This window comes from Mus caroli, chromosome 10, assembly GCF_900094665.2.
Source record: "Mus caroli chromosome 10, CAROLI_EIJ_v1.1, whole genome shotgun sequence".
Taxonomy (NCBI): Eukaryota; Metazoa; Chordata; class Mammalia; order Rodentia; family Muridae; genus Mus; species Mus caroli.
In genome coordinates, this window is record NC_034579.1 from 6,117,301 (window position 1) to 6,136,001 (window position 18,701).

The following is an 18,701-nucleotide window of genomic DNA, read 5'->3' on the forward strand; positions in this document are numbered from 1 at the left end:
TGATGTAGGGATGTGAGAATCTGCTACTGTAGAACATCTGATGTAGGGATGTGAGAATCTGCTACTGTAGAACATCTGATGTAGGGATGTGTAACTAATGGGGAGATTCATTAGAAGAGTGCAGTCAGAATACTCAGAAACCAAAGCTTAATGCAGTTTTTCTCTGAGCAAGCTGTGGCTTAGTAACGCATCTATGTGTGCACTCCTATGAGTTTATTCTATGTTACTAGCTTGTCTCATGGTTGAATTTCCCAATCTTTGCCACTTGGTTGGGACTAAGACTTGGCCATTGGAGATTGGGTCTTCATTTCTTTCTTTCTTTCTTTCTTTGTTTCTTTCTTTTTTTTTTTTGTTTTGTTTTGTTTTGTTTTGAGACAGGGGTTCTCTGTGTAGCCCTGGCTGTCCTGGAACTCACTCTGTAGACCAGGCTGGCCTCGAACTCAGAAATCCACCTGCCTCTGCCTCCTGAGTGCTGGGATTAAAGGTGTGCGCCACTTCATTTCATTTTTATGTCTCTGACTCCAATACTCGATTTTATTCCCTTGGATCCTTAAAAGTGTGGAATAGCTCATCAACCTGGACAAGTTACTTCCACACCAACTTAGATATCACTCATAGTAGATATGAGTGAAGCATTCCCCCACAGTTTACTTTCTTCAGCTTCTCTTTTCGTTGCTCTTCAGCACAAGTGAACTATTTGCAATACTCAATGATAAAAATACTCAGTCTTGATGGTGTCAGTTCTGAGACAGGTGTCGCTGCTCATCGATATGAGTGCCTTGTTTTCATAGCATAGAAAAGAGCTGGCTGACTCCTCATCATCTGCATCATTGCTTGGCCAGATTCATCGCAGATGCAGATACAATGATGAGGGTAGCCCCTTGCGCTCTTACCTTGTGCAACACAGGACCACACACATCTGCCACACCCACTTGCTGAATGTATATATCTGATGTTGTTATGGAAGCAGGAATACAAACAAAATATCTACCTGTGTGCCCATATGACAATTTCTCCAGACAAGAAAAGAGCTGGTCTTTATAAACCTGATCAGTTTTTTGTGGGGTGGGGGATGTGGTATGTGTGTGTGTGTGTGTGTGTGTGTGAGAGAGAGAGAGAGAGAGAGAGAGAGAGAGAGAGAGAGAGAAGGGGGGAGGGAGGGAGAGGGAGAGAGAGGGTGTAGACCAGAGGACAACCTCAAATGTTGTCCCTCAGATGCCATCCACCTTAGGTGTGTGAAAGAAAAACAGGGTCTCTCACTAACCTGGAGCTCATCAAGTAGGCCAGGCTAGCTCCAGGGATCCAAATTTCCTCACCTCCCTAGCACTGGATTACAAGTACTTGCCACCATGTTATTCTTTACAAATGAGGATTCTGGGGTCTAATTCTGCCCTGTGTGCTTACAAGGGCAGTATCTTCCTGGCTGAGCCACCTCCCTAGCCTATTGTAGTTCAGTCTAATTCTCTCCATTCAGCTGCTAGTCATTCACGGAACTCCTATTGTGACTGCACAAGGTAGCTTTTCTAAGCTCAAAAGAAAGCAAAAGTCCCTATTTACGGGACAGTGGCCGGACATGTCAACATATACTTGAATTCTCTAGTTAGTCTTAAGGTAATCTCTTCCACATAAGAGGAAATGAATAAAATAACTGAAATTCAGGAAGGGAAAGCCTCTTAAGAAGTGCAGGAGATGCTTATTTCTGCCAGTTATGGAAGAGAGAAAAGAAGCTTTAAGTTGCAGAATTATTTCCCATGATTCCTCAAGCTATACTACAGCTTAGGAACCTAGCAGTGCCAGCACAGGAAAACTCCTGGGGTAGTTCTAGAATTTCAACTACAATCTGTGCAATTTCAAAGGAAAAATGTAGTGCTCACTCTCATCCTCCAGTTCAAGTTCAACTTCTCTCTTCTAAGAAACTGCTTGATCTGAACTGAGAAACTATATTGTGGCCAAAAGTTCAGGGTTTCTTTTTCCTGAGATTTCTGACTTTGTTTTTCCCTTAAATTGCTGTTTTCTATATCTAGAAATCTCTCTCTGACACCCCCCTTCCTCCATCATTGTGTGATTGTGTGTGTATGTGTGTGTGTGTGTGTGTGTGTAAGGCAGAGATGTCCTCTGCAGGCAGATCTTATTTTGGTGTCTCTGTTTTGATTGTTTCAACACAGGGTCTCTCATTGGCCTATAACTCACCAAATAGACTAGGAGGCCAGCCAGCAGTTCATGGGGATCTTGCTCTCTTCCTCCCCAGTACTGCATATCTGGCTTTTTTATATGGGTTCTGAGGTTCAAACACTGGTCCCCTTGCGTGCATGGTACAAACTTGACCAACTAAGCTGTCTCCATACTCCCTCCTATTTTACTCTGTTTTGTTCTGATTTGCTTACCTAGGCTGGTCTTGAACTTGGAATTTTGCTGGGATTATGGATGTGTACCACCATACTGAGCAAAGCAACACTTTGCATAAGTGAGATTTCTTCATACACTCAAATTTTCTTAAGCTGTAGAAACTTTTGCAATTATTCTCTAAACCTCTCGATATTATAAACTAAAACCCTGTCACTTATGACTTAATTTTCTAGGAACTATGAATCATTGACATGATCAAGATTTGAGTCTTGGTGTTATCTTTTCATCATTTACATTTAGATATTAAGGAAATCACCAGTGCTTAGATAAATGGGGATAAAGACACAATGAGAAATTGACTCTTGAAGATAAGTCCCTATAGATGCAATTCAAAGTCAGAATTCCTTTGATGTCTTCTTACTTCATCTGGATTCAATACAAAGGAATTCGCAAGCTTCTTTTCATTGGTTCTCTTCCAGAGTTTTATTCTTCTAGCTTTACCTGAGACATCTTCCTGACCCACTGGCTATTCCACCATCCTAAATTGTGACTCATAACTTAGGTAGATTATTGTTAATTTCAAATTCTAATAGCAGCATGGAGACAAGATTTAGATTTAGCCAAATAATTGAAGGCGGACATCATTCAAATTGAAAATAAAGCTCGAAAGGACCCAAGGGCCCTTTTGGTCACAGAAGATTTTATTCTATTGCCTCCGGAGAAAATAATAGATTTTTCAGAAACTGGGTCCTTGCTAGCCACAGTTCAACAAACGCATGCAAATGTACATCTGTAAAATAAATCTGCCACAGACGCGGCGCCTGGAAATGAGGTCTCAACCAGGAAGCCGTTTATTATCACAATAAATCATATCAGTAATCTATGCAGACACCCTCACCTCATTCAAAAAATCTAACAGGTATTTTACAGATCAGCTTATTTGAAAAGGTGACAAGCAGTTGATTGTATGCAGCTCATAGGGGGCAACTCACATGTACTCTTAGAAGTTAATTTCCTTACATCTGTATTTAAGCCAGAGAAAGGCTTTGCACAGTGCCTAAATTCACCCCTGAAGGCAGCTCAAGTGGTTAAACTTTGAATTTTTTTTAAAAAACAGTATTCTGTCATGAGCGCCTCTGGAGATGTAATCCCTTCTTAATTGCCTACCTATTTCTAGAGACAAAGTGAACATCAAGCTCTTGCCTTTAAAAGTTTTCTGTTTGTGTCCATAATTATAGTGGCACAAGCTTTCATCTGTGCTGTACTTCTGAGTAGTGAAAGGGTGGCTCTACAGTACAGCACAGTACAGTACAGCACAGTACAGTACAGCTGAGGGTCTCTCCAAACTCGTAGTCCCGGTTGCTTGTTAACAGTGTTAAATCACCTATAGCCTTTTCTCAATGAAGTTTAGACCCCATCATCATGGTTGCATTTTCTTAGCAGAAAAGCAGACTACCAACACCCAAAGGAAATAATGATGAGAAAAAAAATTATACTCCAGGTTTCCTTCCCCCTCCCTCTCCTTTCCTTTATTTTCCATGAGCAAAGATGTGCAGAAAAGGCTCCTCTTGCCCATTGCCAAGGCTGACATCCCTGCTCACTACCTGGTATCAGAAGCTCATGAAGATGGGTGGGATGAGAGAAAGAAACTTGGGAAGGTGGGCAAGGGTCAAGAAGAATATGAATAACTGATGTGTATCAGGACATGGTACTCCTAATGTAACAGTCATCCTTCTACCAGATTACACTTTAAAAGTCAGAAAACAATTTCTTCCTTAATCTGTCTGTGTTATGGTTATACTTACATGTGAAATCACTATACAAGGCACCTAAAGTAAGAGTTCCTTCACCAAACTAGTTTATATAGAATTATATGAAATATTGTAACTTAATGAAAACAAGGCCCTATATGAAGTAACATAACATGTACATTAAAACATAAAATGAAAGTTACTTTTCTCAAGACAGAGGCTAATTTGAAAACTATATAATTAAGTAGCTATTGTAAGAAACCTACTTTTATGTAGTATACTTAAAATCAGTAATTTCCCACAAGTCTTAATCAACCCTATCTATGAGAGTGAAAAACTCCAAGAGCAAAGGAGAGAAATTCCAAGAGATGTATCAGACTTCTTCCTGCATGGAGTGTCCATTGAAAACCAAGTTCAATATATTTCCACAGATGGTCGGTCACTGCCTTACTCCTGACTACTCCAAGAGTATTACTCGGCTAACTAAGTTGATAATTCCAGAATTTTCCGAGAAAACGTTAAGCTGATAAGTGTTTGCAGAGTCACCATCCAGTTCCCTTTGTGAAAGAAGGTCCTAAATACGCCCCTTTCCAGTCTTCCGCATCTCATCAGTCCGCCACGGCCTCTCAAAAATGATATCTAGTGGTTCTGTGATGACTTCGGCCAATTCATTAAGTACTCTAGGATGCCGGCCATTGGGACCTGTGGATTTGAACATATCTGGGTTACTGAGGTTAGGTTTTATCCCTTCTTCCCCAAGTCCACTGCGGACGACTGTTCCTGTCTTCACGCCAGGCTTGGACCTTTCTGGTTACCATGCAGACTTCTGAAAAACAGCTTTCAGCACCTCTGCTTTTTATGAACTCACTTTCTCCTTTAAGCGGATAATGGAAGAGCAACACATTATATTCTTCTCAAGCCTTTGCTTTACTTTAAATGGTCTCCTTTTTTCCTCCCCTCTTGCGTGTCCCTTGTAAGACAAGGAAAATGCAAATCTCACATCTACCTTATAATAGTTCAGATTTCTCAATCACATTATTCAATAACACGTTAGCAACTTGTAATAACAGAGTCTTAATCAACATTGTGCAAAGGCTCCAAATGTTAATGGCTGCCTATCTCACATGCAAAGGCAACTTTTGTATTCAACTATAACTGTAGCCACTAGTGCTAATTCCGGATGCATCGTCCAAAATAAAGACGATTCACAATCAACTTTAAACATTATCATTTGTATTCACAAACAATGATTTCTTCTGCAAGGCGTTTCAGAACCATGAGATGGAGGGAGACAAATAAGAATTTCTGTGAATGCAGGCAGTAGCAGAACAAAATGAATTTGCTGTGTGGTCACTGGCTTTCAGGGCCTCGTGTTTACATTACATTAATCCTCTCCATGGTCTTACAGGTGTTGACAGTTTTAACCCTTTTATTGTCACACTGACTCCTCTGAAACTGAAAGGCAGACACAGATGATAGGTTTCGGCCCATCTGTAATACTCTGGCATATACTGAGAAGCCCCTGACAGGCTCAGGATGGAGAAAGAGGAGCAGGAGGAAAGGAGAGGTTAAAGAGACAAAGACACCTAACTCTTGCCCCTCTCTGGGTTTCCTGTTTCTGGGATCCAACACGGGGTTGGGGTTCTTGGTCTGTTTGTTTGCTTTGTGTTTGTTGTTGTTTTATTAGAAAAGGTTCTTGGGGGGGAAAGGTTGAATGTGTTTTTGTTTTGTTTTGCTTCCTAGTCTATCTCAGTTCACCCTTATACTGAGGTTTATTCTTTGAAATGTAACAATGCCCTTCAAACGCAAGTCATTTTTCAGATTCCACAAAGACTCTTTTAAAGACTAATTCTACACATCTCTCTGAGACCTCTCAGAACGGGCCTTTCTTCCCCTTGCTCTTGCTATGGCTCCCTGCTGACTACAACTCATAGCTAATATGCCATTAACTATTAGCGTGGGAGACAACATAATCAGGCAATCTAACCTGGTAGGAAGTATTACTGACCAAGCTTAGTCATTCACCTTCCCAGAGAGAAAACTATTTATAGTCCTCAGGTTTGGTATTTGGCTCGCACCTAAGAAAACCTTACTAATAATTAATATATTCAAAAAGTCACCTTTAAAACAATCTAACTTAATTCAATGCCTCAGTTAAAATCACCTCCTGTGATTGAGGTCTTCAATCTATCTTAACAAGCAGAGTTTTTGGATGGTCTGGAGGGGTATAGGGGAGTATGATGAAGTCCTAAAGAGGAGAGATTACTGAAACACAAAAGAAGGTATAGTGGCTTCATTATTAATGCTTAGTATAAAAATACATGACAGGGTATTAACAACAACTATCATATTTACTGGGTTGTACAAGATCACTGACTTAGTATTAGGAAGAAAGCAAGTTGTCAGGGTCTCAAGTTAGGATTTAAGCAGTCACGAGGAAAGAAGACATTGGCTGAGAAAGAACAGGTTCATAACACTCCTACCCTGGGTGAGGCAGAACTCAGAGTGAAGTCAGCTGAATGGCCTTCATGCCCTCACATGTTCCACAGACATGCAGCCAGAACAAATGCCTTTGGACAGTTTATTGTGCCTCAAAGACTGACACGCTCCACATTAAACTCGTCTGGAGACTGGAAGCATGACCTCACTTCATAAATCTAGCCTCTGTCCAGTGACCTCCCGCGTCTCTCCTGTTCTCGGTTCCACAAAAGCAAAGCAAATTCATCCAACAAGCCCGGTCTTGTCATTCGCTCTTTCCCATTCCCAAGGGAAGAGGTTGAGAGGCAGACAAACGGGATTCCACAACTGGGGCATGAAGAGTTGCAAGTTGGGAGAGCAGTAATTAGAAGAGCCTGTGTTTCCTCACGACTTGGGAAATGTTAAGATTCTCCCTGTTACTGATGCTTTCCATGCCCTGACGGCTGGTAGACACTGTGATACCCTGCAGTCTCATCCTCACAGGTCCCACTCAATGGAATAAAAACGAGCAGACTCAGAATCTTGACAAGCTAAGCAAACAATTAAGACCTCTTAGAGTCAAACATGCATTCAGCAGAACAAATCTCGAGCCTTACTTTTTTTGTTTTTTAGTAACCCATTTTCCCTAAATTACCTGGCATTCTCATACAAGACAAATGTGTCTCTTTTCACCCCAGCCAGGGTAGTATCAATATATTCACGGTTGTTATGTCTTCTTCCTTGGTTAGTAAGCAAGTGGGCCTAACAAGCCAGAAGGTGAGATGAAGGTGGATCTCCATGGTAGGTAGAGAGCTCACCTCTAACATTTAAGAAGTCTGGCCTTATATTTTCGGTACCACAAGAAGGGTTGAGGTGGGGGAGGGGGAAGAGGCGGGAGGAGAAGTGAAAAGGAGAGCCATGAGAGTAACAGTGTATTTGGTGGCCTCTCAAACATCTTTAAAACCATCCTAGAATGATGGAGTGCTGCATTGTTCTCTGGCCTTAAAACAGCTGGAGCTTTCTTGTGTTTTAGGACCAGATGTGCAGAAAGATTAAAAGAACAGCATGAAGTTAAGTGGGGTGCCACATGCCTGTACTTCCATCATTTGAAATTGGACACAGGGCATTCAGAAGCCCAAGGCCATCCTCAGTTACATGGTGAATTGGAGATCAGCCTGGCTACAAGAGACCTTATCACAGAGAATGGGGGAGGGGGAGGGAGGCTGGGAGGGAGGGAGAAGCAGGGGGAAAGAAGAATACCAAGTTTCCTGATGGGTGTGGTTTCACACATCCATATTCTCGGTATTTGGAAAATAGATGCAGAATAATTTCTATAAAATGGAGGCTGGCTCCCAACCATAAAATCATTTTGTTGTTACTTCATAACTATAATTTTCTACAGTTATGAATCATAATGTAATATCTGATATATAGGATATCTGGTATGTAATCCCTGTGGAGTTGAGAACCCCTGTTCTAAGCAAAGTCCTACCTTTTTCAGTAATAACAGGAGATATGGTATGGATAACTGTCAAAATCTTAGCTTTAGTAGGTCATGAAGATAAAAGAAAATATGTCACCAAATACCTACAGTTTTCCAACTTTGGTTGTCTTCTTTTGTCGTCTAGGAGACAGCGTCATCTTCCTTAATAAGTTTTCTGGGAGACAGCTGCTACCCGTCTCACTCCCCAGGGCATGGAAAGTACAGAGATGCTTAATTGTTCAGGAGGACCACTTTTCTTAATTGGAAACACTAAATATGGAGACTGTGTGGCTATTGGATTTGCATCTGCGGTTGCTCTTTAGAGTAATATCAAAGTGGAAACCCACCTCTCGGGATGTTTAGCGTGTATGAAGCTCTGGTTGCCTGTAACTAGGGGAAGAAGCACAAGTTAAAAAGAACAACAGACTTGAAGTTGCCTAAAACTCAGAATAATCAACTGAGAAAAGTAAGATCTCAAGAAATCTCGATGTTTTAAGTACAGAGTCAGAGCTTCGTTGTGGTTTGAACTGTGTCTCCTGTCCTCTCCCCGCAGCCTCATTTCTTAGGTGAGGGCTGTAGCATTGGTAGAGATCTCCAGGTCTATCTATAGTATAGCATTCTTACATACAAATTCTCATCAAAATAAGCTCTTGTTAGGGAATTTTAATCTAGAAAGTTATTTTCTTTCATCTGCAAAGAATAAAAGTGACATGGGTCACTAAGCTTCTGTGGGTCCTGACAGTCCTTTTCTTTTTTTTTCCTTCAGCGTGCTGCTTGGAGATGTTCAGTCTGGCCTCTGGCCCCAACAGAAAAGAAGATGTGATTTCATACTATACAAAGAACTGGTCTATAAAACACCTTCACCTGTGTTCTATTTTAGAGAAACTTACAGAATAGACGTCCTTAGATTCGATAGGCTAGAATAGTTCCTTCTTTTTCTTTAGAAACCAATATGTAAAATGTCCTCTGTCAAATGAAGACCAAGTCCTGTTGATTAGCCAATCTGTCTCCATCCTTGTTGGTTTAATATTCCCTTTCTGGAGCAAATTAGATGGATTTAAAGGACCTGCCTCTCCATGCCTCCTCTGAACACGCATTTCTAATCTTCACTTCCCGACTTATCTACAGCTTTTCAGCAAATGCAAACTCTCCTAAAGAGGCTGCCTGGGAATTTTCCTACACACTTATTATTCATAAAACTCTCAGAAACACACTGAGGTTAAAAAAGCAAAAACATCTTTGTCTATGTTATCCTCGGGGCATTAACTGATGTTATAATTTTTCCAACGGAACAGTTATGTAAATTCACAACTTAAAAAGCTGCTCTGCAGACCTCAGCACTGAGCACTCTTCTGTGAGAGGACTTCCCACACACAGAACCACCTGAAGGCCTGTGGTCAGCCAGGGACAGCCAGTACTGCAGGAGCTTCTAGGGGCCTGAAGTCAGAGTCTCAGCCAGCTCCTCCATCAGTAACAAAGGCTCAGGAATGCAACTGCGGGGGATTCAGGATGAAGCTTTCTATGATCTGCAATAATTAACAGCCAGTCAGAACAGGAACCCAAGGTTAGGTCATCTCTCTTTTCAGAGGTTTAATAGTATGGCTGAGGAAGTGAAATGGAAGTGAGTTCAGAATAGACAAGGAGCTTAGCCACAGTTCCAGATTGAGGGGAATGGATCTCACGGTGTGGACACAGGCCATCAAGGTGATAAGGACTGCTGATGTCAAGAGGGATAATGGGGTGAGGTGGGGAAGAGGTTCTAGAGGGGCCTTAGGAAGACTCAAGAGGCAAATGACCAGAAGGGCTCAGATACTGGCAAAACTGAGGTCAGGCAAGAAAGCTCACGATGAAGCTCTGTCTCCTTCTGTAGCAGAGGCAGGCCAAGGCTGGCTGCAGGATAGGCAGTTGGGGTAAGAACTCTAAGGAGGGTGTAACAAGACTGAAGTCCACCCACCCAGGCCACGTCAATGGGGACACTGGTGTCTCATAAGAAAGCAGGTCAGATGGGATGGTGCAGTGCCAGAGCTTCTGGAGTTTCTCTTCACACTGTGATGCCATGCCTCCAAATGCCATACAAAACATGATCAAAGCATGGGCCTCTGAGTGCAACACTGAAGATTGGAAATCCCTGGATGCACAGTTTGGAGCGGTTAGCTCTCTAGTGAAGTCCTTTGAAACGCCCTTACTTGGTGGCTCTGTTGCTGATAAAAGCTCCTGGTGATAATGGTCTCTAGGCAGTGTTCTGGGCCCCTCACCCAGTTGCTCCTCTTTCCCTATCCCTGTTTCATTTTCTTACTTGTAGTAACAGCATCTGTTACTATTAATTAACAATCTTTGAAATCACAGTTAGTCTTAGTATCTGTTTTCTCTTACTCCACTGACCATAAATATATTTGTCATGATGGTAGGTACCCACCACACGCCAGGAGAGCTATTATCCGCTGCTCCATGGTTGTACGTAGACCATTACTATTTACTGGAGGAAATCTCCCTATGGCAGGCACCACAGAGTGAATGTGTGTTTACATATAATCTCTCCTCCTCACCCCACACCAAGTTGATAGTGAGCCAGAACCTAGTTAATAAATGAAGAAGCTGAGGTTTTGGGCTACAGGTGCACTACTCTGGGAAAGCGGCTAACCTCGGGCAGAACAGTCTGACCTATGGCAAGTTCCACCTTACCAAATGGCATGTATTCAGGGCAGTTGAGTTGGCCATTCATAGCAGTTGAGAAGCATCTCAAAAGTGGAACCTCAGTGGGAAACAGGTTGTTCTATAGTTGGAACTTATCACAGATCTGAGTTAAACAAACTGGAGTTTTAAGGTGGGCCTGAACCCCCATTGTCTGGTGGACTCCTATGAAGGAGAAAGGAAGTGGAGACATACTAAGAAGAAGACCACATGAAGGGAGAAACAGAGATAGGGATGAACCACCAGAAAGCCACCATAAGTTCAGAGCATCACCAGCAGGTCCAGAAGGGAAGGAAGGATGCTCCCCTCTGAGTCTTTAGAGGGATCCAGGCCTCCGTTTACTTCAGGCCTCTACAAGCAGGCGGGAAAGGTTCTCTGTTTTAAGCCACCTAGCTTGTGGTGGCTGTTACCTCATCCTTAGGGGACAAATAGAGAGCACCTTTCAGCAACAGACATAATTTGCAAAATGATGTTAGGGATAGTTGACACTGCTTTGTTGTTTTTAGAAGTATATGCAAATGTGAATTTTAGTAAACAGGAATTTTATATTCACACAGAATATATAACGTTATGCACAATGTTTATTTAGATATAAAGTGCCTATTTTATATAAAAAAGTTTATATAAAACTTTGGCCTCTTCCTATTCTACTCTTGATATAAACTTCTTGAATTATGTAAAGTACATTTATAAGACTACACTAAGGACTGTAACATATATATATATATATATATATATATACATATATATATATATATATATGTATATCATGTGCTAATACATCTCATTAAAGAAAAAAATCACTAGGGACTGTCAAGAGAGAGAATTTTCTAGATTTCTATTTTCCACTTAAACATTTGCCTTTTGTCATTAACAATAAATATTGTCTGTTGTCTTTCTTGAAATATGGGGTTCAGGGGCTAGAGAGATGAATCAGAAGTTCAGAACACTGGCTTCTCTTGCAGTGGACCCATCAGTGTCCCACACCCACACAGCTGCTCACAGTTGCCTGTAACTCCAACTCCATGGAATCTGACACTCTCTGTCAGGATTCTGCACACATACGTACACACACATGTACACATGCACACACACATACTCACACACACATATACACAATATATGCCATTCTCACACACTCATGCTCATTCTCACATACTCACACACTCATACACACACACACACACATACATACACACACATGCTCATTCTGACATACATGTACACATATAACATTTTTAATTTTTTTAAAAGAAAAGGGAAATACTGTATTCAATACTATTTTCAAGTAGTCTTCTAAATATCCCACTGTGAATACCTATGGCTTACCTACAGTAGCTCTCTCCAGTGAGAATGGCACTTCATGGAAAAGAACGTTCAGTAAGAACAACAGACAGCATCAATGTCTGCCAGGGACACAGGTCCATTCACACACCCAGTGCTCATGGAAGAGCGCCACATACTTCCAGTCTGACACTTAGAACTCAGAATGGAAAAAACAAAACAACTACACCCAAGCTGAGATTAAATGAAATCATTATTAGTTCTATTGCTTCAGTGAGGTTCTAATGATGGAGAATGGTTTCTTAGGCTTTGTGGCCGTGAGGAGGTCAGGGGTAAAGTACAGAGACAGACTAGCATTCATGTGCCAGCATTTGTGCCCACCATTGCTCTGCTGACAGTACTCACATTTACATGATGAAAAGGCAGATAATGGCATTCTTATGACATTATATCTCAAAGTCTCCTAGAGGAACCCTCGGGGGTCTTCAGACCACACTTTGAGAGCCACTATTTTGTGCTAGTTCATTTCTAGACACCCCAGACCAGAGAGATCACAAACGCAGGAAGTCTCAGACCAAGTCCTGAGTCTGGAATAGTTTGTCCTTTCACAAAACAGCACCTCCTGAACAATCACCACACACTTACCCTTCTAGCCTCCCAACTGGCTTAATCCCACAGACCTGGGACCTTCCTGTCTTGAAGGTGAGCTGACGTTTCCTGTCTAGCGAGAGGATTTGCAAAGATGGCCGGTCTGCTCACAAACGCCTGTTTCTCTTGGGGGCTCAGCTTGCCAGCTTTGAAAACAGCAAGCACTTTTGAAGTGACAGAGGCATTTCTGAACACAGGCAGCCTCCTTTATCAAAATTACCAATGCTCTCCTACCATTAGACTCAGCCCCCCAAATACTGAAGCATGACCTCTGATAGGCCTTGACCTCACCTGCCAAATTGAAATGGGCAGGGAAGCAAGGCAAGTGACATAATCCTCTTTAGCAATTCCATCCTGGGCATATTTGCATGTTTAGTGGCAGCCTGAAGGAAGCACTGGGGACAGCAACATCATTTCTCACTGCTCTCTTTGTCTCTGATTTTGGAGGGGGAGATGAGACCCTTCAGACATCAGCCTGCTCTCATGGACTGGCAGCTTGGACCTATAAGGGAGCGACAGGTACAGAGTCAACAGAACTGCCCTCAAAGGGCTGACCTCACCTAAAGGAACTGTGAGGAGGCGTGAATGGATACCTGCAGCAGCCAAAGATGTAAATCAGGCCAACTTTCATCACGCTCCAGAGGTCTCAACCATGCACACTTGCTGTGACACAGTGATGGTACCCAGGAGAAGTGGGGGCAGAAGGCGAAATAGGCAGCTTCCCTGAGAGCTCAAGTCCCTGTGCACTCACAGTGTGTGGAGATGCTGTGAAGTAGATGTGGATGTGGAAGCACAGTGGCTAGAGGAGGGGGAACCGTGTGTTTCAATGGCCAGTCATCTTCCTGGTAGTTCTAGGACCATCTTATCCTTTCCTTACGGAGAAGCTGTGAAATCCCCCAGCAGGAGTTACACAAGGCTAGGTTCAACCCCAAGCTTGTGACTTCTGGATGAATGGTCTGTGTCCAGCCATCCAGCCTCACCACTCTTTCAGCTTATCCTCTGTCAACCTGGAACGCCATGGCGTGCCACATCTCTGAGGACTGTGGCGAGTATTGTCCAAAACAATATCTACCATCATGTAAGCATCTACCCTACACAGAGACATGAAATTGCCCATTTTTGCTCCATCACTAAGGAACGTAAACTCATCCTTAAGGAAGAATTGATTCTTAGCACATCTTCCGAACAGAACCATAATGAGCGCTCGGCAACATTATTGAGTTAGTCACCCACAAACGTTATTAAAATAGATCATGACTAATGCACATGCTGTAAGCACTGTTTAGCCATTAACTTTTAAAATTTTCATTTAGCTCTGTGAAGCATGCCCTATAGAACATAACTGCCACAGACATAGTCCTCAGCTTGTTGAAGCATAAAGATCTCTTTAATTGTTTTAAAAACATAGACTTTCCCTCCAGGTACATGTGTGCATGCACATGCGCACATACACACATTATAACATGATATGTGTATTTTCCCCCTACAGTCTTCTTTTATTGAGAAAAAATATTGTTTTAAAAGTGATCAGGAATTCAAGAACTTCGAATACGTTTATGTAAAACATGATATTTATGAAGCAAGTTGAGATCTCTTACATTATCTTAAGGCTTTGCTGCCTTAAGAACGTTGGGAACACTTTTCTAGTAAAATGGAATCTTAATCCACTAAAAGTGGGTCCTTAAAAAAGAAATACAGATTTTAAATTGGCAAAAGGGTTAAATAAATGGAAGCCATGTCCCAGAATTTTAACTTCAAATATGGCATGAGTGGTCTCTCCATACTTGTACTGGATAGGATGTAACAGACAGGAATATTCTGCAGCCATATTGGAAGGAGCTAACTTTTTTCTTTTAATGCAGAGTGGTTGACTTGCTCCCACCCACCCTTCCCCAGCTGGGTCTTGAAATATCATTGTTTGCTCCTTCAGCAATCTGTCCCACGGCAGCAATGACATTAAACAGAGCCATGGGTAATCCCTGATCAGCTCTTTGGAAACGGAGATTTCAGAGATGAAATAGAAAATACCTGCATCTCCTGGAACTAATAGCAGATCCAGGGAAATGTCCCTAAACAAAAACACAGCCCAGAAGGTTGGATACATTTCAGAAAATTTACAGTAGGATGAAAGGATTTTAGAATCTCCCTTGTCTGTGTGTCACAGGACCCACCCCTGAGCCTTGGTGTTTGTTTATCAGAAACGGGCATATGAGCGCTCACATGCATGTGCATGCGCACAAACACACACACACACACACCCCTGCTGTGATTACATATACTAACACTTCCTTTCTATATTTTTCATTCCCGTTGAAAATAAATATAAAGTCACCTTTCACATTAACGAAGCTGTTTTTATATTTTCAGGCATCATGTGCGAAATCATGCTACTTAGCACTACATTACATTCGCAGATCATGCAAGTTAAATAAAGACACCTTGCAGGTTTCCTAATATAGACTCCGCTAAGATTAGTTATGCATCTGCCACCTTAACATTCAGATTGGGGGGCAGGAAAAAAAAAGCCGTAGTTAGAAATCACACTTGCATTGCAAGTACTTAGAATTTCATGGTTCATTTAAGAGCATCACAATCAAGAATTTAATTATGTCAAAAAGGGAACGGCATCTTTCTAACAGTTCAGAGCCTGCCCCTCTTTATTCTTTTCCCTACACCACAAAATGACCTGGTTCTTTTACCCCCCCCCCCCCGTAGACCCAGTTTCTGACATATGAAATAAAGAGGTGATTTAAAAGTACCCTCTGTCCTACTGAGTTGCGACTTTGAAGTTTGCAAGGACAGACAGAAGAGGAAGCAGAGGAGGGTCAGAGCCAAGGAATTACTGGCATATAGTCAAGTCCATCCATAAATAAAACAGTATTTACTGTTCCCCCCCCCCCAAAAAAAATAAGAAGTGTCCTACAAGGCACTGACTGTGGACTGGCAACTCAGAGCTGAAGAGCAACAAAGTATTTTAGGATAATAATGCTACCAAAACCCCTACTGAGCTTTAACAGTTCAGATTTTTCTAATGTTCTGTTTAAAAAGAAGTCTCAATCTGACCATTTGGGTTGGGGATGTAGCTTAGTTGGTACAATGCTTGTCTCGAAATACACTAAATACAGGGTTCAGTCCCCAACACTGCATAAAACCGGGCATAGCAGCACACACTGTAATCCCAGTAGCTGGGAGATAGAAGAAGGAGAATCTAAAGTTCAAAGTTATTCTAGGCTACACAATCTATCCCAAGGCCTGGCTGCATCATAGAAAGCTTATCTCAAACCAGCAAATACGGGTTCCATCCAACCAAGACTAATGTGCTGTGTCATGAATATACTATGACTGAGTGCCCAGGGCAGAGGAGTGACATAGACCAGAACCAATAAATCTAGTAAAAATAACTTCCAATGTGACTAATAGAATAGTCATATTTTGAAGCTACTGTAAATATACAGTATGATCATTTACATGACAAAACTACATAATAATTCACTGTGGTGGTAGACACTGCCTTGACTGGTTCCATTGAAATGAAATCTAATAAAAGGTTGGTTTTATTCCTCTAGGAAGCAAAGCCTGTGACAATGGTCTATGGGCAGGTGTTTAGTAGTACAATCCCTGAGCAAAGGAGGGAGGAAAAGACAATGAAACAATGAAGAGTAAGCCAATGCAGGATGCAGGATGAAATTAGCCACTTGACTCTGTGTTGCTCAATTACAGGGGCTTTCTCAGAAGCATTAGCAAACACGTCTCAGAATATTGCATGAAGAAAGCAAGGAGGGAACCCCATTTCCCCACCCACTCCCATCCCCCACTTATCCAAACCATCCTGGTAAGTATTAATTTCCTTGTACTTCCTGTTTATCCATGTGAGTGCTTAGTCAGCTCCTGTAGGGAGTTCTTGACAGAGTGAATGAAGCCATCGCTGGAGCTAAAAGCACTAAGCCAGCACAGGCCTAAACCAATGAGCTGTCAACTGGTACCTAGGTGATGTCAGCTGAAGTAGGTGTGGAATTGCTTGCTCAGCAGTGGCTCGAATAAGACTTAAGGCCAAGATCTTCTGAAGTGATGCACACAAGAGCCAGACCATCTGTATCAGTCAGAGTAGTCCAATTATGCTGCAGTAACAAATGACCCAGCATTTCAATAGTTTGCAACAAAGGCTTATTTCTCACTCATATTATTTCTCCCAAGTCTACTCAGGGTCAACTATAGTTCTGTGTCTTTTTCTTTGCGGAAGTTCAGAGTTGACCAAACCAACTCTTATCAGGAATATAGCCAGTACTGTGGCTAAGGGAAAATATTTAAATTATGACCTTCTCGAGGGTTTATAAAGATGTTGCTTAAGATAAACCCAAATCATTGCATCACACCTTTCCTTGACCAAAGCATGTCAAAATTTAAAGGGCAAGGGCTCTTACCACCCCTTCCAGGGATTTTGAGGATGCAGTGATAGAACAGAGCACAGTATAGACTGGAGAGGAGGCTTTGTGAGTAAGCAGCTTGCTGTATAGCATGAGGGCCTGAGTTTGGATGCCCAACATCACATGAAAAGCTGGACATCTGGAACTTGTCTGTATACTCAGTATGGGTGGGCAGATCTTGGGGACTCACTGCTGGCACATCTAGCTGAAATATCAAACACCAGGTTCAATCTCAGGGCTGATCTCAAAATACAAGATAGACAAAATTAGAGAAAAATGTAGATTTCTGTACATGTGTAATCAAGGGCACATGCACATGCAAATCCATATATACACGCAAACATACACATATAAACATATACACATATAATACACACACAAACATACACATATAAACATACACACATATAATACACACACAAACATACAAAACACACACACATATATATACATATGTATATATATATATACACACAAACACAAAACAAACACATACACACATATACAAAACACACACACACAATGTGTTGTACTGTGCCTTCATTTGGGGGGAAGATATCAGAGAATAGGAAAACCATTCATTCTGGGACCTCTGCGAAAGCTTGCTCACGGTATTATGTTTTCTTTGAGCACAGAGCTCAAAGAAATATTTTTAACTTAGAAATTAAAAAAGAAAAAACCTAAAACATAAATGTTTCAAAAATATTAACTCCTTATAAAAGAAAACAGATAAATTTCACTAGATTTTATTCCCAATGAGAAAATAAGGTATGCAAATACCTTAGAGGGGTACCCAAACTCATTTAAATACTATTTGTAAATTTAAATATTTTATAGCTGTTTAGTCAGTCTGGGTTCCTAGAAATCAGCAATGAAGTAACACTGAAGCAACGTAAAAACAGAACTTGGAAAGGACTGGGAACTCTGCATTCCCTGCCAGGGTGCGGGTGGCAGCCAACATAGTGCTTATCATGTGATATTCTAGTCTAAATGTAGAAAGCACGCAATTAGGCATGTTAGCAACCAAGATAACTTCAAACTCTTGTCATTTCTGTAAAAAATCATTAAGAAGTGACGCAACAGGGAGAGATTGTGTCAGTTCACAAGAGACGATCTCTTTGAGGAGGTAGCATATGAGAAAACCATTAAACCCTACGTGTAAAATCAAAGCATGGTTTTTAATATTAGAAGCTCTATCCTCCACTCTAGGGGATATTGCTACTCTCTTGTGATAACACCCTCTGCTTCTTTCTATACTCTCCACTTCTTGTCAAATCAATCCCTTTTAGTTCCATGTATATATTTTTCCAAATATGCATATTTCAAATATATATGTTTCATAATACATGTATTTCTTATTGTACTCATTAAATGAAATCTTGTAAAAATTGTTGGTAATTTTAAATCTATGCAAATTATTTTATATGACCATTAATTTTTTATTGTTTTGAGTTCTGTTGGCGGGTGTTAGTCTGCTTGGTTTGGGGTGTTTGGAGGTGGGATTGGTTTTGGTGTTTTCTCTGGACCAAAACCAAAATGTATCCTTTCTCCTGACCAACTCCAGACACTCCCACAACTAATGTTTTTTTGAGGAATTTCTTTTTCAATCTGCACTTG

At 41.4% G+C, this 18,701-nt stretch overlaps 1 protein-coding gene across 1 annotated transcript in view; it reads right to left on the bottom strand.

Annotated features, from left to right (window-relative positions):
- Window positions 1-1,124: 1,124 nt before the first annotated feature.
- The window catches only part of Samd5 (sterile alpha motif domain containing 5), an 82,024-nt gene continuing 64,447 nt past the window's right edge, over window positions 1,125-18,701 (bottom strand). Inside the window, exon 3 of the mRNA XM_021175243.2 lies at window positions 1,125-4,799. Within this exon, the coding sequence (XP_021030902.1) occupies window positions 4,737-4,799 (63 nt within the window). The 3' untranslated portion in view covers window positions 1,125-4,736. The remainder of the gene's footprint in view (window positions 4,800-18,701) is intronic.